Consider the following 21697-nt stretch of genomic DNA (forward strand, 5'->3'; position numbering starts at 1 on the left):
CCTGGGAAAATATGAGGCTCTGTCTGCCTTTTGTAACTGCTAAAATTCACTAGGGGGAAAAAAAGTCCTATTCTGCAAGGCTTTTTATTTTTATTTATTTTAATTTTTTAAAATATTTATTTATTATGTATACAGCGCTCTGCCTGCATGTACACCTGCAGGCCAGAAGAAGGCGCCATATCACATTACAGATGGTTGCGAGCCACCATGTAGTTGCTGGGAATTGAACTCAGGACCTTTGGAAGAGCAGGTGGCGCTCTTAACCACTGAGCCATCTCTCCAGCCCCTGCAAGGCTTTTTAAATGTATCTATTCTTTTTCTGCCTCCTACCCCTAGACAAGAGCGTAAATCTAGCATATAATCAAAAATTTTAAAAAAGCATAGGTAAATAATTTTATTTGTGGTGCTGAGATCAAAGCCAAGGTCAAACCTGGACGCTAGGCAAGCACTGTACCCTTGAGTCAGTTTCTCAGCCTTGGGCGTTTTGAGACAGGCTCTCTCACAGGCTAGTCTGGAACGCTTTACCCTTTGCCTAAGCCTCTCCAGTGCTGGAATTACAAACATGTAATACCATGCCTGGCACAGCTAAATAATTTATATAAATAAATTAAATAAAGTTAAATGCTAACTCTACTATGTTGGGGGAAATGTCACTACAGTGTTTCTGGGATTGTGGCGCCTGTTAAGTTGAACTTGAGACTTGTCCAGTGTGTTCCAGCTCCCCTGTATGGTGATGTCGTAATTAATAATATGCTTTGGGTTTCTGAGCTCAGAAGTCTGAGACAAACATATCTCTCCCAGCGTTTGCCTTATTAAAAGCACTGTAACTATGTCTTTGTATATACATCTTTATCTGTATCTCTGAATATTTCCATACTATAGATTTCTCCAGAAGTGAGACAGTGGGTCAAAGGTTATGATGCTCTTGGTGCTGAGGACCGGCTACCTTCCAGAAAGTTTGTAAGGTGCTGGCTTCTGGTCTGAACCTGCCTGGAGCACAGTTCGAGGCCCAGCCCCAGCTCTGTGCTCCATCAGTACCCAAAGCAGAGGGCACTAGCAACAAGAGTGCCATGGGCTCAGACAGGAGGAAAATGGCATCGTACTGTTATTCCTTTGCCAAGCATCACCTTCTTCTCATAGACAAACACGTAGTGAAATCAGCGCAGTAGATCTGTGTGCAGTTCTGCCCTTCAGAGAGGGCAATTGGTTTTCTTTTCTTTCTTTTTTGTTTTGGTTTTTTGAGACAAGGTTTCTCTCTGTAGCCTTGGTTGTCCTGGAACTCTCACTGTAGACCAGGCTGGTCTCAAACTCATAGAGATCCATCTGCCTCTTTCTCCCGAGGGCTGGGATTAAAGGTGTGCATCACCACCGCCTGGCCCACAGTTGTTAACTATATCCAGATGTTTTCATTTACTTTTTTTTTTTAAACAACTAGAGTATTTGAACATTTGTTTATTAGCCGTTTAATTTCTTTTTCATGGATTTTAAAATTAAGGATATTTATGTTAAAAAAATTTTTTTTTTGTCCAATATGCCCCTATTTTATAAATCTGTCAATACCTTCCCTTTTAACATCTTTGGAATTAAAAAAATTTGATATTTGGAAAGTTATGTCCTAGTCATTGTTTTTTTTGAAAGCCCCGCTTTACATAGTGTATGCTTTGCAACACTCTGTGCGAGAAGACCTTCCTCGACATTCATTCCCTGCAGCCTATATGGACAGGCCGACTTTGACACAGACTTAACAGTGTGCATGGAGACACAGACCACAGATCACCTGTCCTCCTGAAATCGGCATGGAAGGAGAGCTTAAGATCAGAGGAGAAGCGGGGATATGTTTAATGGAGAGCAGAAACCTAAACATTTCAGGCGGAAGAGTTTTGAGCAACTGGATATCCTTGGAAAGCAGTTAAAAGCTTAAGCCAACTTAGCCCCCCCCTCCCAATTTTTTTTTAAGAAGAAGACAAATTACCAAGAAGAGACTTGATACCCTATGAGCATACACAGGGGGAGGAGGTCCCCCCTCAGTCACAGTCATAGGATAGGGGAGTAAGGGGAAAATGGGAGGGAGGGAGGAATGGGAAGATACAAGGGATGGGATAACAATTGAAATGTAATATGAATAAATTAATAAATTATATTAAAAAGAAAAAAAGAAGACGACAATTAAGTTCAGCGGTGGTGGCGCACGCCTTTACTCCCAGCACCCGGGAGGCAGAGGCAGGTAGATCTCTGTGAGTTCGAGGACAGCCTGGTCTACAGAGGGGAGTCCAGGACAGCCAAGGCTACACAGAGAAACCCTGTCTCGGAAAAAAAAAAAAAAGACGATTTATAGGTCTTTCCCGTGTGCTCAATGCTCTGGGTGAGCCGGATTCCTGGCACTGCAAAAATAAAACTAATCAAGAGGCAACACAGTAAAGCCTCGTGTTCTTGGAATGCGAGAGGCAGTGGCTGCTTTAAGCATGGCTTGGTCCTGGCCTTGAGGTGATGTCACTGGGTGGGCCCCCTGTTTAGGACCTTGCACTTTCCAGCTTCTTCATAGGGATCCCTGCTCCTCCAGATTTATTTTCTCTTAGACCCAAACTTGGGTGGGGCGGGGGTGGGTGTGGGGTGGGGTGGGGGGCAAGGGGAGAATGGTTCTTCCTAGAAATTACCAAAGAGACCCAGAAATGTGCCTGGCAGGGGAAAGTAAGCGACAGTTGCCAGAAGGATACTCTGTGGCTGCTCTGAACTCCTGACTGAGGTGGCCAGTCATATGCTTCCCCCTGGAGTCAGGACCGGAACCATGCTGAGGCCTCACAGGTGGGGAGTTCTGTGAGGCAAAGCTCCTCCCTCAAGGCCCTGGTAATGGGAGACTGTGAGGCCTGGTCAGCTGTTCTTACAGACAGCTCCACCTGAAGTCCACTTTTCATTTATGCCAAGGTTAGCCCACCTGCATGGCGTTGCTTGGCCATCTAGGCTTCTAGAGGCATCTCTGTCACATCTGTCGCCTGCTGCCTTGGAAGTGATGGGCGCTTCTCCGGAACTGTTGGGCAGAGCTGGCCAGAGGGGAGAGGGAGCAGGTTAGTGATCTTTCCCCATACGAGCTCCCCCTCTCTCCCCCTCCCCTCTGCTTGCAAAGAGGGGCCAACTGGGCAGGCGCACACATGGAGGCCAGAGGTTAACATCCAGTGTCTTTCTTGCTCTCTCCACCTTAAATTCTTGAGACAGGGTCTCTCACTGAACCTTCAGATAGACTAGTAACGAGTTTTAGGGATCCACCTTTGTCTGTGTCTGTTAGCATGCAGTGCTGGGCTTCCAAACACCCACACATGCTCGCACCCAGCTTTTCACGTGAGTGCTGGGGGTGAGACTTCCAGCTTGCATGACAGGTGTTTTACTGATGGAGACACCTCCCCAGTACCCACTTGGTCACCTTTTACAACTCTCTAGGCTGCCTGCCCAATAGCTGACCGCCAGTCACCTTTCCTTGAATATATGAGGAAATCCCTCGACGCCACCCAGGCCATGGATTTCTCCTTGGCACTCTCCCCGCATTTGCTCCGGGACAGTGAGAGCCTTGCCTGAGCGGAGGCTTTTTATTAACGGAGAGTCATTTAGCATTTCCGAATACAAAGTAGGGCAAAGCAAGGCTGACCAAGGCTGTACTTCTCAAGCCCAGATCTTTGCGTAGCTTAAAATGGCTGCTTGATTAGAGGGAAGACAGCAGACTCTACCTATATTTTGCCTTCCTTTGCTTTCTTTTCCTGTCAGCAGTAAAGATAGAATTTAGTCAGGGAACCATATTCTGAGGGGAATCTTAAAAAAGCAAAACAGAAGTATGGTACAGCCGCTGAGAGAAACAGTCTGGAAGTTCGTCAAAAGTGCATAAATAAGCCAGGTGGTGGTGGCGCACGCCTTTAATCCCAGCACTTGGGAAGCAGAGGCAGGTGGATCACTGTGAGTTCGAGGCTAGCCTGGTCTACAAAGTGAGTCCAGGACAGCCAAAGCTACACAGAGAAACCCTGTGTCGAAAAACAAACAAACAAACAAACAAACAAACAAGCATAAATATAGGGTTGGTGAGGCAGCTCGGTGGGTAAAGCCTGATGACCTGTGTTAGATTCCTGGGACCCAGTGGTGGAAAGAAAGAAACCAGCCTGCCCGGGCACCCCCACCCCACAACATGGGCACTGTTAGGTAAATGTAGCAATAAGATAAAGGATGGGGGACGAGATGGTAGGTCCTTCACCATGGCTTAACAGAGGGGATCATGTGGCGGTCAGGTGCTGCGTGGCCCTGCTTCTTGGGGATGCTAAAGAGCAGTCAGAGTCTTGGAGGCGTGGTGTAGCCGCTCCTGGGGGTGGGGTGTTATTTAGTGAGCCCAGCATTTTAGCCACCAGAGTCTGGAGCTGGCTGGTGGTGACGGGAACTCTCGAGAGTGAACGTACTTAAAGCCACTGAATTACACTTAAAAATAATTAGGGAGCCAGGCATGGCGGTACACGCCTTTAGTCCCATCAGAGGTAGGTGGATCTTTGTGGGTTGGGAGGCCAGCGTGGTCTACAAAGTGAGTCCAGAACCGCCAAGGCTACACAGAGAAACCCAGTCTTGAAAAACCAAACCAAACAAACAAAAACTAGGATGGTAAAACTTGTTACGTGTGTTATTTTATCATAATTCAGTTAAAAAAAAAAAAAAACAACCCACAAGCCCAAACCAAAACAGAATGTATACAATTTTGCCCCCTTTGGGAGACAGGCTTTTAGCACTGGGTAGCCCAGGCTGGCCTGCTGCCTATTTATACCTCAGCTTCCTCCGCGCTGGGATTACCACAGTGTGTTTGGCACATTTCCCCAGGGCTTCATGTGTCAGCCCATAGAGAAACAGAAACCACCCAGGGTGCTGGGCACCATATATTGTGTGCTGGGGGGACCAAGTTTCCAGCTCCCAGTGGCTTGTGGAACTCAGAGCAGGTGCCCACCTTCAGAGCCTTGGCTCTATTCCTGTTTCTACCTTTGCAGTTAGTCCCGAGAGTGAGTGGGAGGGCCTTCCTGTTCGTGACATCACATAACAGAGGCACGGAGATCCTGTTAGGTTTTCCCTTGAGCCAGAGTTGAAGACAATATGTGACACGGCCAGGTGTTGAGGTGGTGACACTCGTGTGATGGACAGCCCTGGGGGGAACCCTGTGCAGTTTTCTACCGAGCTGACTTGAGGGGATTTTCCCCGTGCATTGCTTTTTCCTGGAGGGCTGCTCCCCTGGGGAGGGGTTGCTCCCCAGCTGCTCCCTGGCTGCTCCCCTGCTGCTTCCCGGCTGCTTCCCGTCTCAGGTAGTGTAGAAGCAGATGGGCTTTCTTGCCAGTGCATGTTCTAAATATAAGCCTCAGCTAAAGCCGGCTGCTGGAGCTTCCCACACAAAGGTCACTTGTGAAAGGAGAGCTTTTGGTCGCCTCATAACCAATCCTGCCTCACCTACGTCATCTGGATGGTTCTGTCACACTCAGAAAATGGCATCACTAAGGGCAGCCGTGCTCACATAACGGGAATGCTGGCTTCTCCCCTCCTGGGGTGAGTTCTTGTGAACTGTCTGCCTCTTCCTCATATGCCAGCCTCCTTACCATCCTCAGAATCCGTGAATGAAATTTGTGCCATTTGCAAATGAAACAGAGAACTAGCCACCACCACCATCACTTTGAAACCCAAACAACTGCTAACAAGGGACACTAGTGAAAATGTATGGTTTGTCGGGGAGTAATGTAGATTGAGTCACACGTGGAACGTCATTGTGAGGAAAATTGGGTTCTTTCATGCATTCACCCTCACTGGCCTGGAAACTGTGTGGGGTATAATAAAGTGTGGCTTTAAGTCCGTGTGTATGGGAGAATCCCCAGAGGGTTGCCATCTGGCACCGTCTGCTGGTCTGTGAGGTTTTTCTAACTTCTACTGGGCTTCCCAAAGGATCAACTCCCAGGGCCTGTAGCTGGGACTCTGCCCTGGTGAGGGTCTCGTCCGTCACCTGACCAGACAGAGTGATCACTAGGTAAAGTTAACATGCCTTGATTACCCAGGTGGCTCCTTGGTGGCTACTGTGTTCATAGTCAAAAAGCAATAAAAATAATGGGTGGACTATGCTTTATTAATATTTTTGTTTAAAAATTTTTTACAACAATTGAAATGTAAAATGAATAAATTAATAAAACATTAAAAATATTTACAGTTTTACATTTGATTGATTGATTGGGGCTGGGGGAAGTCAAGAGCCCGCACACACCACAGCACACTTGCAGAGTCACAAATTCTCCATTGTATTCTAGGAAAGCCGCCAGCATGGCTGTGTGGATGCTGTCTTCAGACTTCTTAGGTGTGTTCAGGCAATCTTTGTGGTATCTGGTAATGATGTGGTGAGAGTGGGAGTAGGTCCGTGTGGAGCCTCAGCAGGAGCCGGAGCTCTGAAGCCTTCCCTCGAGCAGTTTTCTCTAGGAGCGTCTTGAAGGGCAGCGATGAACAGCCAAATCTATCCCAAGTCTCCAAAAAGCCACGCCGCCAGTTCTGGGCTCATTTTATCCATCTCCTCCCAGAGTCTGTTTACGGGATCTTTTCAGCTGGTTGTAATTAAGCTCCTGCTTGAGGTGGTTGCTCTTCTAGTGAATTAACATCACCTGTCCCCTCAAGAGACCGTTCCGATCCCACACTTGGGATCCTAAAGAACAGGTTTCTCTCCTTCAATATATTTATTTATTATTATGTATACAGTGCTCTGCCTGCATGTACACCTACAGGCCAGAAGAGGGCACCAGATCATATTATCGATGGTTGTTTGCCACCATGTGGGTGCCGGGAATTAAACTCAGAACCTCTGGAAGAGCAGTCAGTGCTCGTAACCTCAGAGCCATCTCTCCAGCCCCTGACAAATTATCTTTTAGGAGGATGAACATAGAAAAGTATTCCAACACAATGCAGAAATAAAACAACTAACATTCTCTATTTCACCTTAAGATTCTTTTTTTCAGTGCTGGGGATCAAATGGCCTTGAGTGTGCCGAACACGCACTCGGCCGCTGAGCCACAGCGCTCGCTTTGCCTTGCAGCTTGGATTGTGATGAGGGTCAGTTGGAACTCATGGAAACTGTAAGGTAGAATGAAATTTTGGAATTTCTTTAAGAAAGCATACAAGTGATGTCGTAGCAGCCCCTCAAATGGAGAGGCCTGCTACAGAAAGCAGTACAAACTGCTTTTGTGTCCCGTGGGGCCCAGTGGTGTGTGGGGTGATCTCACCTCTGTTGGTCAGCTGGAAGTGATTGAAAGGTTCATACATAGCTGTTACTAGGAAGAAAACATATGAGTCAAGTATCAATGTATGGCACACGCATGTAGTCCATATGTCCAAGTCTTGTGTAGTAGCATGAGGTCATATGCTCAGAGTCTGTGGTGCTGTAAGCTGTGGTTGCTTAGGAACCACAGAGACTGTTTCACGGGCCTGTGTGTACAGTAAGGTCAGCCTTATAGGTGGAAAAAACATCTATAGCCAATACATTAAATGTTAGCTTGCTTGCTTTTTCTTTCTTTTCTTTCTTTCTTTTCTTTCTTTCTTTCTTTCTTTCTTTCTTTCTTTCTTTCTTTCTTTCTTTCTAAGTGAGGAGCCGGCCATGGTGGTGCATGCCTTTAATCCCAGCACTTGGGAGGCAGAGGCAGGAGGATCTCAGTGAGTTCAAGGTCAGCCTGGTCTATAGAGAGAGAGTTCCAGGACAGATAGAGCTGTTACACAGAGAGACCCTATCTCAGAAAACTAAACCAACCAACCAACCAAACAAAAATAAAGTGAGGTATATTTAAATTCCATGGTGTATACTTATAAAACCTGTAACAGTTGATCTCTTGAGACACCGAAGCACACGTTCTTTCTTAGGGACAGTCTCATCCGAATGTGATGGAGACACTGCTGAGCTCACATGAGGACCGCTTCCCCCCCACCCCGCTAGACTTCAGTATATTCATGAAAGGTTGCTCTGCCATGGCCATCACCACAATCAACTTGCAAATAATTGGCCGGGCAATGGTGGTGCACGCCTTTAATCCCAGCACTCGGGAGGCAGGGGCAGGCCGGGGCAGGCCGATCGCTGTGAGTTCGAGGCCAGTCTGGTCTATAGAGAGTCCAGCAAAGCCAAGGCTACACAGAGGAACCCTGTCTTGAAAAATTATGAATAGTTTCACCACTAGAAAGAAATTCTTTACCCAGTAACAGTTACCTCCTCACCCATCTGGCACAGACACTAGTCTCCATTCATACCCATGAACCTACCTTTCTCCTTCTCCTCCCCTTCTCTGAGGTGCTGTACCGCTGAGCTCCATCCCTGGCCATGGACCTGCCTGCTCTGGACATTCCACGGATGTGCAAATGGCTCCTGTCCCTTAGAAGCCGCCCAACCCCCATCCATGCCAGGAGATAACAGATTCTCCTCTCTGCTCCTAGAATTGGTACCTTCCATTATGAACAACTTGCTGAATCCGGATGCCATTTTCTCCAACAACGAGATGAGCCTGTCAGACATTGAGATATATGGCTTTGATTACGATTACACACTGGTGTTCTACTCCAAGCACCTCCACACACTCATCTTCAACGCTGCCCGGGACCTGCTCATCAATGAACACAGGGTAAGGCCACAGAGACCTTCTGGCTCTCTTTCCCTTTGACCTCTTTGATGTCTGAAGAATAAATAGCCATGTGCAGTCATGCCCAGGTCCTGCACTTGTGCAGAACTCCTGCAGCGAGTGGTTGCGGGGTGAGCCATTGGCTTGTGGTCCTTCCCAGCAAGTGACTCTTCTCTGCTGAGGTGTGTGTGTGTGTGTGTGTGTGTGTGTGTGTGTGTGTGTGTGTGTGTTTGTGTGTGAGATTTCACGTGTGTGAAGGGGAATGGGTGTATACAAATGTGTTGGAGAGGAATTCTAAGCCAGCAACATGGCTGCTTTGTCAAGGAATCACATCCAAAGACCTTTTTAGGTCTGTGTGATCGGGCTGGAATGCCACGCCTTTAATCCCTCTGGCTGGAAATACAGACACGCCCTTAGTACGCACCTTTAGTCCCGAACAGTGAAGGTAAAGTTAGCTTGTGGAAGGAAGCAGCCAGGTTTTGAAAGTGACCTCTAATTGAGGGACAGGCAGAGTGACAATTAGAGAAAGATTTGACACAATAGGATATGTCCAGCTCTCGTGAGTACAGAGGAAACAGAATTGGCTTGAGAGAGTAGTGCAGAGGAAGAGGAGGCAGTTTTACCAGTAGAGTTTTGGACAGAGACAGGTTGAAGAGAGAACAAGCGAGCCACAGGTGAAGACAAATGGAGCCAGAGAATGAGAAAGAGCCAGAAGATTAGAACGGATGGCTAGAGCTAGCTGAAGCCAAGCAGAACAATTCAGTCAAATGCTGAGCGAGAAACCAGATGGAACCAGTCAGCTTGGAGAGGACATTGAGCCAGAACAGTTGTACTGAACCAGCCAGCCAGAGTTCAGAAAGAGCTGGAAAAGGTGAGCCTATTAGTAGTAAGTCTTGGAGGCTGGAAACATTCCAGGCCTAAATAGATTGTACAGAGGCTAGAAGCTTCCAGGACTAGGCCTGGGTTAGCAGGCAGAGGCAGTAAGCCTCCCAGATGACAATTACATCAGACGAATCAAAGTCACTTTTTATAACTGTGTTTACAGGTGGTAGTCAGAGTACAATGTTGGGTGTCATCCTCAGGAATATTGCCTGCCCATTTCCCTTGCGACAGGGTTTCTGATTGGCCTGGGGCTCGCCAGTTAGGCTAGACCTTCCTAATGCTGCGACCCTTTAATACAGTTCCTCATGGTGTGGTGACCCCCAACCATAACATTATTTTCGTTGCTACTTCATAACTGTAGTTTTGCTACTATCATGAATTGTAATGTAAATATCAGTGTTTTCCACTGGTCCTAGGTATCCCCCCATGTGAAAGGGTCATTAGAACCCCAGAGGGGTCGTGACCCCCCCCAGGTTGAGAACTCTGGGCTAGACTGTCTGGCCAGCAAGCTCCATCTCTCCAGTTCTGGAATTATAAACACGCCCTTTAATACCCCCCTGTACTATCCATAAAGTGTGTGGGTGACCTCTGCCTCCAACCAGAGCCTGTCCCCGCGGCCCCCCCCCCCCCCCGTCTTTGTTGTGATTTTGAGGCTCTTTGTGTGTTAAGTGTTTCTGTCTTTCATGTCGTCCACTGCTGAGTTCTTTTGCCCATCCATTCCCACTTTCCTCAAGGGCTTTAATTGGTGGCTTTCATGAACCATAGTGTGCTGTGGATGCAGGAAGGGTGACAGAGGGGTGGCGTGGGCATTGTTTTGGAGGAATTCAGGCACTGGGGTGGGGCCAGCTGTGAAGCCACCACCGCAGAGGGCTGAAGGAGGCACAGAAGATAGTGGGAGTAGCTTTTTTAGGGAGGCGGGGAAGCAGTCAAAGGGGTGTGATTTCAGCCAGCAGAGGCGGGCTGGGGCGTAGCGAGCAACCCGGAAACCGAGGCTGTCTCGGATGTGAAGCTGGGGAGATGTCACAGATGTGGAGACACCACCCCCTGGCACCATATACCCTGACAGAGAAGCCAATGCTCCTGTTAGCTTTAGATCCTGAACATTCGATGCAGCTTATTTTCTGCTTTTACTTCTCAGTGGATTCAAGTGGTTATGTTGTCCCGACCTAGAATGTAAGAGCCAAATGGCATTTGGCAAAAATGCCGTTTTGTCTTGTTGGTAAAGCCCGAGCAACAACTTTCTTCTGCTGTAACGTTTTAATTTAAATTAAATTTAATTTAATTTTGTCAGGCACATTTCATTTGTTTCATTTCATCTAAAGCACTGCCAGTCACTGGTCATCCTCCCCCTGGATAAGGCAATCAGGTGGCTCTGCCCTTGCTTTCCAGCCACCACCTGTCACTGTCCCTTAGCAGGCACTAGGAGGTAGCCCTGAAGGGCTGCTGCCTCTGCACTGGCCAGCTGCAGTGTGCTCTGTGAGTGTGCTGTCACGTGGAGAACCCAGGGCCCTGCCCTGCTGTTCTATCTGTGCTGTCCCCCAATTGCTCGGGTTGCTTCCTGTGTGGCACAGTTCCAATGACCCACTGTGTCTCCAGACTTGGGATCTAGCAACAGCGCCCCCATCACCGTGCTGTTGTGGTCGATAGGTGAGTTGCTGTTACAGACATCTGGTGTCTAGAAGATCCCCAGCAAGGACTGGTGCCAGCGTTGCTGTTTCTGTCTGTACGGCCTGCCCTCCTGTGTTCTCGCCAGCATTGCTGTTTCCTGTCTGCACGGCCTGCCCTCCTGTGTTCTCTGCTTCAGGGACCACAGGCAGCAGGGGGCAGAAGCAGATCTGAACTCAGGTCTGTCTGGTCAAGAGACTTGTTCTCTTTCATTACTCCATGTCCCAGTCCTTTAGGGTCAGTGCTTTTCTGCCACAGATTTTTTAAATTTATTTTTTTGTTCACGTGATGAAAATGAAAAAAAAATACATATATAAAGAAAATATTCGTGTAAACAGTAAGTTAAAAGCATGAAACTTGAATGAAATCTGGGGGGCAGAGATGAGCTAGTCGATGAAGGAGATGGAGAATTATGACTGAAAAGCCACAAGACTGGGGACTGTTGAAATCTCATCATTATCTATTTTTTGCTTTGATAAAAGAATCGTTATAATACTAACTATATCGGGCATATTAATAGAGCCAGTGCTGCAGATGTAGACTTTCTCTTGCTCTGATTAAACAAGTACTTCTTCCAAGAATGTTGAGCTCTGTGCTGTTCTTCCTGCCAAAACCTTGTGTGCTCACAGGGCTGGGGAGACATCTGTGTTTGGGGTACACAGTGATAGAACATTCAGTTTGCATTTTAGCCTCTTTCCAGAAAGCGAATATAAAAAGCTCAGCTCCTTTTAAAAAAATGATGTTTAAAAAATTTTAAACAAGAATCATTTTTCATAAAGCTAGAAAAAGAATTGAGTAATAAGTATTTGTATTTTCTTTTTTAAAAAGATTTATTTCTTTATTATTTATACAGTATTCCGTTTGCATGTACACCTACACACCAGAAGAGGGCACTAGATCTCATTATAGATGGTTGTGAGCCACCATGTGGTTGCTGGGAATTGAACTCAGGACCTTTGGAAGAGCAGATGGTGCTCTTAACCTCTGAGCCATCTCTCCAGCCCAACTACTTGGTTTTTCATATCATGTCTTCTTCTTTTTTTTTTTTTTGGAAGTCAGTGCTTTCACCATGTGGCTTTGGAGCTTGAACTCAGGTCATCAAGCTTGGCAGCTGAAAGAAATAAAAAAGGAAGAACATGACTGCACCTAGATATTGTGGAAGAGAAGATTTATTGTAGATAAGAGAAAGTATAGGCAGAAGTAGAGGCGACAGGGAAAATACAGAGTAAACGTGGCCAGACTGCGCTGGGCCATGTGAAGAGAGGAGGGACTGTGTGCGGGAGAGGCCCCACCAACCAAGAGGCGTGGTCTGGGCCAGGAGACTGGGAGAGCCAAAGTGGCTGAGTTATAGCGGGGCCAGAGGAGCTGTGGTAGAGCAAGCCCAGCTTAATATCTAGGCTGGAGAGTTCAGGGTACAAGGGGACTTCATATGCCAGTCAGGAGGGCCCTGTGACAGGTAGAGACTGATGCATGTCGGGAGAACAAGGTGGCTAACATCCACTTTGAAATGGTAAATAGACACCTCAGTTATCCATCTGCTCTGGGTTTGAGACCTGAGCAGGTACCCTTACCTGCTGAGCCATCTTGCCGATAAATTGCCTTCTCTTCCTGTTAAGTGGCACTGGCGAGCACCTGCTTGCTCAGACCCAAAGCCGGCCGTCCTCTGACTCCTCCCATTTTAAGATTGCTTAAGGCTTAGCATATAGGAAAGTTGCGGAGGTAAGACTGAGTTCCTGCTGGGGGCACGGTGGCGCACGCTTTTAATCCCAGCACTCGGGAGGCAGAGGCAGACAGATCTCTGTGAGTTTGAAGCCAGCCTGGTCTACAAAGTGAGTACAGGACAGCTAAGGCTATACCGAGAAACCCTGTCTCAAAAAACAAAACAAAACAGAACAAAACAGCCTGAGTTCCTGTCTATACTCCGTGTCCAGTTCTCTATAATGCTAACACTTTGTTACTGCTGGACCTTGTCACGTGGCAGATTTGATAGTGGCATGGAGGTCCTCTCTGGTGTCTTTTCCTGTTGCAGAACACCAGGCAAGATCCCACAGTCAGCCGACTCCTTGCCTGGGACAGTGTGGCACTCCACTGAAGTGCACTGTAGGGTGTCGCTCCTGGCTTGTTTGTTTTTCCTCAGGGTGGAACTAGAGTCTGGGTATTGAGGGGTCAGAGGCCAAGTGTGGCTGTCATCACACCCCAGTGAATGTGCCACTGGCTGTTGACCTTGACCAACTGAGGGCTGCACAGTGACTCCCCTTAGCCCTGTCCATCAGAGTAGAAGTCCCCCTGTGGCTGTGAGAGACTTAAGATGTGATCTGATCCATATGAGCTTCTTACCTCTCCCGATGCCGCTGACCTGGACCGAGCATTTGTCACTTCTGAGTACATCAAGTGCCTTCTCGGCGCCCAGGCTTCTGATCATACTCCATAGTCTGTTCTCCACCTGATAGCAAGTGAGTAGGGAGGCAGAGACAGGTGGATCTCTGAGTTCGAGGCCACCCTGGTCTACAGAGTGGGGTCCAGGACAGCCAGGGCTACTCAGAGAAACCTTGCCTCGAAAAACCAAAAAAAAAAAAAAAGAAAGAAAGAAAGAAAGAAAGAAAAGAAAAAGAAAAAAAAAAGTAAAAGCAAGAGCAACAAACACGAACACTCCCCTGAGCTGTCTCTCCTTTCCAGAAAATGAATATTTAATAGGCCTGCCAGTGCTGGCCCCAGACACTGTCCGGCCCTCACACTGGGCTCTCTGTAGCATGGCTCACTGTGAGGCATTGTGCTCTGGGAGTGCTGGCTTGTTTATGGCATGGCTCCCAGGGGGAGAGCGGAACTTCCCTGTGTCCTCGAAGCTTCCTCAGGTCCTGTCACAGTACTTGACACAAAGCATGGCAGCGGGCCAATGAGCTCCGAGAGTGGGGGAGAGGAGAGCTTTGTCTGGGCTCTCCATGGAGCCTGTGCTGCCTTTGCATCCTGTTTTGTCAGGTTTGAAAGAGCTTCGTTTTCACCTAGGCTCATAATCCAGGCTACATGAACTACCAGACTAAAAGCTCCCAGTTGCCTTGTAGAAATTACTAGCCATTTCGAGAGCTGCAGGCAGCCACAAAGGTGGACCGCAGCCAGGTTGCAGGGCTGTAGGCGTTACCCACACATGGGGGCAGGGGACGACACCTTAGTCCCCTGTCACACCGAGGTGTTAATGTTGCGCTAGGGTTGTCCGGTCCAAGGGAAACTTTGGGCTTTCTCAGCACACACGTGTTCTTCCTGAAGCCACTGCCCCGTTGAGGCTCAGCTGTTGCTGTCTTCAAGGCCATTGGCTATTGTCTTTCAGCCAACGTGTTGTGCTTCTGACTTGGTAGCTGCCGCCACCACAAAGAAGCTTTCAGGAGAGGGGTTGTGCTGGTTAGTGGTCTGTCTCTGTCAGCTTGACACAAGCGAGAGAGTTATTCGGGAAGAGGAAACTCGGTTGAGGAAATGCCTCTATCAGATTGCCTGTAGGCAGGTCTATAGGGGAATTTTCTTGATGAGGGAGGGCCCAGCTTATTGAGTTGGGGGTCCACCTCTGGGTCCACCTCTGGGCACGTGGTCCTGCATGCTATGAGAAAGCAGGCTGAGCAAGCCGGGAGGGGTAGGCGGTGTCGAGCCAGTAAGCAGCAGTTGTCACGGCCTCTGCTTTAGTTACTGGCCTGACTTCCCTTAGCAATGGAGTGGGACCTGCGAGATATACGCAGAATAAACCCTTTCTTCCCCAAGTTGCTTTTGGTCATAGTGTGTGTGTGTGTGATGTTTTAATTTCATATGCATTGGTGTTTTACCTGCATATATGTCTGTATGAGGGTGTTGTACGCCTTGCAACTGGAGTTACAGTCAGCTGTGAGCTATCATGTGGGTGCTGGGAATTGAACCCAGGTCCTCTGGAAGAGCAGCCAGTGCTCTTAACCACTGAGCCATCTCTCCAGCCCCTGGTCATGGTGTTATCATGGTGTTTAATGTAGCAATAGAAACCCTAACTAAGACAGGGGTTCTGAGCTGATTGAGGGTGGATTAGGTGGCTTAGGGGTGGACCTGTCTATGACACAGGCCCAAGTGCCTCAAGCACTGTGTAGCTTGGTGACCCCTGGCAAGTTCCTTGACTCTAGGTCTCCTGGAGCCACAAGCAGGCAGGAGGCACCGCCTTCTTTTTGCTGGGCAGTGAGGTTAGTACAGCCTTGCTGGGCGAGGATCCTGACTTCTTAAACTTACCTGACTGACACCACCCCCGAGGCTGATGGAGGCTTCAGAGGCGCTGCAGCTCTGGCCTCAGTGAGCTGCACACCACCACCACGGCTGGCTCAGTGTGGGCTTTGGCAGGTATCTCAATAAATACGCAGAACCGTACACGGTGTTCAGAAGTCTGGACAGCTCCCACAGGGAGGAATATCAGGCTGGGGATTTCTTGGCACACTCTCAGGCGTAAGATCAATGAGCCCAAATGTGACATTCAAGTCAATGCTTTGTGCGGCCTGACTTGAAAACTTGCCATGTGCCTTCGGGTAGGCTGTGTTGGGTAGCTCCAGGGAGCCAGCAAGCAGCGTGGCTTGGCGGGCTCACTGAGGGTCTCGATGCTTGTCTGGCTTTTATTTCCGTAAAATGGGCATGGCAGCACAGACAAGGCAGCAGAAACGGGGAGGTGGGCACCCTCAACTCTGGCTCTGGGGGAAGGAAGAACCTGGATTCTCACACAACAAAGAGGAGGGAGGGACTGGCACTTTTGTGTAACGTGAGCCAGGCTTTGTCATTAGGAAGTAGCAGGGACCAGTGGATGGGAGCCATAGGCAGAACTATCCCTGGGACAGTAGCTATGGGGTTCCCCAGCCACCACAGCAGGGGAGTGAGAAAAGGGACAGTAGTGGAAGTGAAGCTTGTATCGGTTAATGTTGCCGTGCTGTGACAAAATATCCCACAGAGACAAAGAAGGAAAGGTTTCTTTTGAGGATACAGTCCATCAAAGCAGGAAAAAAAAAATCACTGGAGCAAGACCAGGATGAGGCAGGTCCCATTGCATCTGGAGTCAGGAAGCAGCGAGGAATGCTGATGCCTGGCTCACTTTGTCTTTTTGATTCTGTCCTGGTGGAATGGTGGTGCTTATATCCAGGATGGCCTTTGAGCCTCCATTAACTCAAGCCAGAAGCTCCTCAGCCACGCCCGGTGGTCTGTTTCCATGGTGACCGTTCAGACTGACCCTGGCACAGCTCTGCACGATGGTGTTAGATGTGCACATGGGCTCACGGGGATGAGGTCTCATCTCAGCCTAGACAAATAAGGCCCCAAGGCAGGATATGGAGAAACGGAGGACCAAGTGTGGTCTGCGCCTCCTGGGCACATTTTCCCACCTAAGTGTAATGACTTCTCAGCCTTTGTACAGGGGCAGATCTGTGCCCATCCTGAGCTCGGTGCCCTCCTTTTCGCCTCCTCTTTTTTTTTTTTTTTTAAATTAAAGGAGTTATTTATTTAATATTTTAAGCATATGGGTACTTTGTCTGCATTTACATCTGTACACCAGAAGAGGGCGCTAGACAGCTGTGAGCTGCTATGTGGGTGCTGTGAATTGAACTCAGGACCTTTGGAAGATCAGTGTGTACTCTTAACCACCGAGCCATCTCTCCAGCTCTCCTTTTTCTTTCCTTAAAGACAGGGTAGCCCAGGCTAGCCTTGAACTCAGTGGGTAGCCAACAGTAACCTTGAATTCTCCATCCCCCTGCCACAACTTCCTAAGTGCTGGGATCCCAGGAGTGCACCCCCTCTTCTGCCCTCCTCCTTCATCCTTCGCTAAGCCATGTGTCCGCTCTTCTCTCTCAGTATCCCGCGGAAATCAGGAAGTATGAGTATGACCCAAACTTCGCCATCCGGGGACTCCATTATGACGTCCAGCGGGTGAGTTTGACTTCCTGTTTTTCTGGTGTTTGGAAAGAAGGTGCTGCTCCATGAAACTACTGGGACTTTCCTTGGTAAGTGGTTTGGAATGGGTTTGCAGAGCCAGATTATCCAAATATATTTGGTGGAGCCGACTGGAAGAGACCTGAGGAAGGCTGGCATCCTGGGTACTGTTTGAGAGCGCCAGCGAATGCTGGTAGTCACGCACGCTGCCACGGGAGGAGGAGCTAGCGGTCATGCTTTCTTTTGCTCCTATGTCATTTCCTTAAAGGGCTTTTGGAAACCACATGCAGTGGTCCTCAACCTGTGGGTCATGATCCCCTTGGGGGTTGAGTGGCCCTTTTACAGGTGTCACTTAAGACCATCAAGCCAGAGTGGGGCATGGCGGGCACACGCCTATAATCCCAGCACTCGGGAGGCAGAGGCAGGTGGATCGCTGTGAGTTTGAGGCCAGCCTGGTCTACAAAGCGAGTCCAGGACAGCCAAGGATACACAGAGAAACCCTGTCTCAAAAAACCAAAACCCCCCCCCCCAAAAAAAAAAAAGATCAGAAAACACAGATATTTAAATTATGATTCACGACAGCAGCAAAATTACAGTTATGAAGTAGCAATGAAAATAATTTTATGGTTGGGGGTCACCAGAACGTGAAGAAACATATTAAAGGGTCGAGGCATTAGGAAGGTTGAGAGCCAATGTGCCAGGACAGGATTTATCACAACCCTCGGAGTGCTCGTTTTGTATGCAAATTGCTATTCACACGCGTGCACATGTTTATGTTTTTAAAGGCGGTGCTGATGAAGATTGATGCTTTTCATTACATCCAGATGGGAACCGTCTACAGGTGAGAGCAAGCGACAATCCAGTATACCCAGGGGCGTTGGATTTCAGGCCCTGCTAACCGACCAGGGCTGAGGGAAGTGGCCGTGTGTGGGTCACACTCACTCAGTCACTCAGGCACACGGTGACCAGGCCCGGTGCATGCTGGTGCTGAGGGTTTGGCTAAAGGATGCCTTCTGGAGCTTGAGTCTCTCTCTATGGGCCAAACATCCAGTCTCTGCTCCCTCCCCGGCCTCCCGGACACGTCTCCCTCCTCTCCTGGCCCTTACAAGCATCCCACAGAGCAGTTTATTCTGATATCACTGCCTCAAACACTCATGGCTGTCTACTGTTTTTAGAATGAGGTTGAAGCCTTCGGCATAGGGCTAGGTTTTAGGTTTTTTTATTCAACTCTTGGTTGGTTCTACACAAGTTCTTACCTTACTGGGTTTGCTAAGGCTCTTAGCTGCAAGTGACTGAAAACTAACAAACACAAACTGGTTTAATAGTAAGAAACCACATTGCTTTGTTGACTGTGGTCTAGGGACAGATCTGGGTTGAGGCGTAGCTGGCTCTGAGCGTGAAATTGATTTTGTCAGAACTCACTTCTCTTTCTTTTTTCTTTCTTTTCTTTTTTTTTTAAAGATTTATTTATTATTAATATGTATAGTGTTCTGCCCACATGTACACCTGCAGGCCAGAAGAGGGCATCAGATCACATTGTAGATGGTTGTGAGCCACCATGTGGGTGCTGGGAATTGAACTCATGACCTCTGGAAGAGCAGTCAGTGCTCTTAACCTCTGAGCCATCCTTCCAGCCCCTCGCTTCTCTTTCTTATGTGTGTTCATTCGTGTGTATGTGTGTGTGTGTGTGTGTGCGCTTCTATGTACAGGTCAGTGTCGGGTGTCTTTCTCCGTCACCTTTCACTTTATTTTTGAGACAGGGCCTCCCCCTGAACTTGGAGCTCACCAACTTGACTAGGCTGTGTGGCCAGCAAGCCTCAGGCTCCACCTTTCTCTGCCTCTGTAGCATCGGTGGGATTATGGACACAGTTGTGTCCAGTTTCATTGTTGTTGTTGTTATTTATTCTTATTGTTATGGGCGGGTTCTGGGGGCGGGGTCAACTTTGGTTCCCCATGCTTGTGTGGTGAGAACAGCCATGGCTTCCTTTCTTGGCTCTCTTCCTGACTTGGTGTTTTTAAGCAGCGCTTGCTTGCCTGCCTCAGTCAACAGGCCTGGAGAGAGGAAGAGGAGGAAGAGGAGGTTGAGCCTGTGCCTGATCCTGCACAGTCAAGTGAAGGGAGTGCGGGAGCTGGGTGACAGCAAGGCCAGGCCTCTGCTCTGCATCCCCCTGGACCCGCTTGGCCCCTCCCCTTGCGTCCCAGAAAGATCCCCCATTCCTGCCCGCATCTGTAGTCTGTCCTGCTCCACCCTTCTGGCCTGAAGTGGTCCTGCTCTTTCCTTGCGCCCTACCGGCTCCTTGTTACCCCAGCTCCTCCTGTTGTGCCTTTTGTTTCTGTGTCCACTGGGTCAAGGACGGGGCTAGGGCTCAGCAGGAGGAGCCACATGAGGTACAGTGTGTCCTGTGCCTGTCTCTGGGGTCACACTCATCTCCTCCGTGTGAGCCCCCACTCCATCCCCTGCGCGTCATTGGTCTCAGCAAGTTCCTGGTGCTCTGGAAGCCTCGGTTTCTCTGTAGAACGTCCACCCCAGAGCCCGCAGCACGCAGCTGGCTGTGAGGTGGAGGCGTGCTTGGGACGCAGCAGATAGGCGGAAGGGAGGTGTTTCTTGTTCCCTTCTGAGCTAGTTGAGAAGCGATGGGAGAAAGCAGCAGTCCCATGGCAGTGCGGCTCGGGTTTGGGATCTGCTGCTGCAGCCATGAGTTTCAGCTCTTTTTCCTTGTATGGGTCTGTAGACGGCTGCTTTGCAAGAGCTATTCTACAAGGTCGAGCTAGAATGTTCTGGTTGGCCAGCAAGGTCTTATCTGATTACTGGAGCACAGTGTTTGTTCTCAGAAGGCCAGGAGTTGTAACAAGTCACTCAGGCAAAAAACGTCAGTTGAACGCACTGGGGTGGGGGTGCTTTTAAGCTTAAAGTGGGGGAGTGGAGGAGATCCCGAGGATAAAACACAGTAAAGCACAAAGACATAGCGACATAGCGTGTGCATGCGTCTTACTAGCAGGCTGCTTTGTACCTAATGGGCCTGTGGGAAACTTCTGCTGGTTGACCAGCCCCCTTCTCCCCCCCCCCCCCCCGCCTTCCCTTCCCCCCCCCCCACTGGAAGGCAGCCAGGCCCTCTGCAGTTTCCTGATTACTGGCTCTGTTTCTCAAGTGCTCACCCCTGGTGAAGGGTGGAAGAGCAGCGCCCTGGGATGGGCAACCCCAGGTGAGCACGTGGCACCCGCTCTGCCCTTGGCAGAAGTCAGAATGACACTGGACCTCACCTCTCCTGGAGATGCAGGGACTGGACTTCTGTGTGAGTTCCAGAGGCAGGCAGATAGTGGGCGTGTACAGATGATGCTAACTCAAAGCGTCACAGAGCACCCGCCTCACTGTCCACTGCCGGGTCGTGGGTTTGATCCAGTGCAGTGGCGTTTCCCACCTCAGCCCGTAATGAAGGCAGAGCAATGAGTCAGAGGCAGGGGTGACCTTTCTCTCATCAAATGTGTCAAAAACTCCACCCCAAAGCAAGTGCTTGGGAAGGGAGCCTTGCATCATCCTATTGGGTTGGGAGCTGTGGAGAGCCTGGATTTAAATCCTGACACGATGCTTTCTACCTTGCTAACTCTGAGGGAGACACATGACCATTCCTGTGGGAAGAACATTGACTCCCTAGGACAGGTGACAAGTAACTGAGTGCCCTGCTTGGCATGTCAGAAATCTCATGTAGGATCGGTTATTGCTGTAAATCAGGTTTTGGTTTTTTTTTTCTTCTTCCAGACAGGGTTTCTCTATGTAGTATTGGCTGTCCTGGAACTCAGTAGACTAGCCTCAAATTCAGAGACCCACCTGTCGCTGCCTCCTGGGTGCTGTGGTTAAAAGTGTGTACCACCTTCACCACTGCCGCCGACACTGGGTGTAAATCTCATTTCATTTCTTTCTTTCTTTCTTTCTTTTTTTAAAACCAACAGGGGCCTAATAGTAGCATCTTGCCTGCTGGCAGTAGCTGCTGCTGTGGCCTATTTTGCCTCATGATGACAACAGGTCTCCTGACATAGTGGGGAAACCCCATCAGTAGGTAGAAGTCCAGAATCGTTCTCTCTGTCACTGTGGTGACAACTATCTGTATTTTTTTCAGAGGCCTCAGTGTGGTCCCTGATGAGGAAGTCATCGACATGTACGAGGGGTCGCATGTGCCCCTGGAACAGATGAGCGACTTTTACGGAAAGGTAAGATGAGCCACTGGTTCATCTGAAGTGGCCGTCTCTCTCCTCTGCTTGGGAGTTCTCGGGCTGGGAAAACATCTTAGGGAGGAAAGCCTTGGCTTCTGCTCTCAGAGGTCTTGGCTCTGGCACTCCCAGGTGTCAGGTGAGGAAGATCAGTTAGAAGGGTGGGGTGGAGGGAAGTGGGGAGCAGAGAGAAGGAGCAACACATAGCTGCTTCCTACAGCCGGGCCCAACTTCCTGATAGTCAGCTATGAGTGAGTCAAGAGATGACACACGCCTTTAATCCCAGCACTCGGGAGGCAGAGGCGGGTGGATCACTGTGAGTTCGAGGCCAGCCTGGTCTACAAAGCGAGTCCAGGACAGCCAGGGCTACACAGTTAAAAAAAAAATGACTACTGATGAAGTTA

At 49.0% G+C, this 21697-nt stretch overlaps 1 protein-coding gene across 1 annotated transcript in view; it reads left to right on the top strand.

Moving 5' to 3' along the window:
• The window catches only part of NT5DC3 (5'-nucleotidase domain containing 3), a 58764-nt gene that overhangs the window by 14596 nt on the left and 22471 nt on the right, over nt 1-21697 (top strand). Inside the window, exons 2-5 of the mRNA XM_084796140.1 lie at nt 8452-8636; nt 17010-17084; nt 17873-17928; nt 21203-21293. Of these exons, the coding sequence (XP_084652266.1) occupies nt 8452-8636; nt 17010-17084; nt 17873-17928; nt 21203-21293 (407 nt within the window). The remainder of the gene's footprint in view (nt 1-8451; nt 8637-17009; nt 17085-17872; nt 17929-21202; nt 21294-21697) is intronic.

The sequence above is a fragment of the Acomys minous genome (genome assembly GCF_964271855.1).
Source record: "Acomys minous genome assembly, chromosome: 9".
Lineage (NCBI taxonomy): Eukaryota > Metazoa > Chordata > Mammalia > Rodentia > Muridae > Acomys > Acomys minous.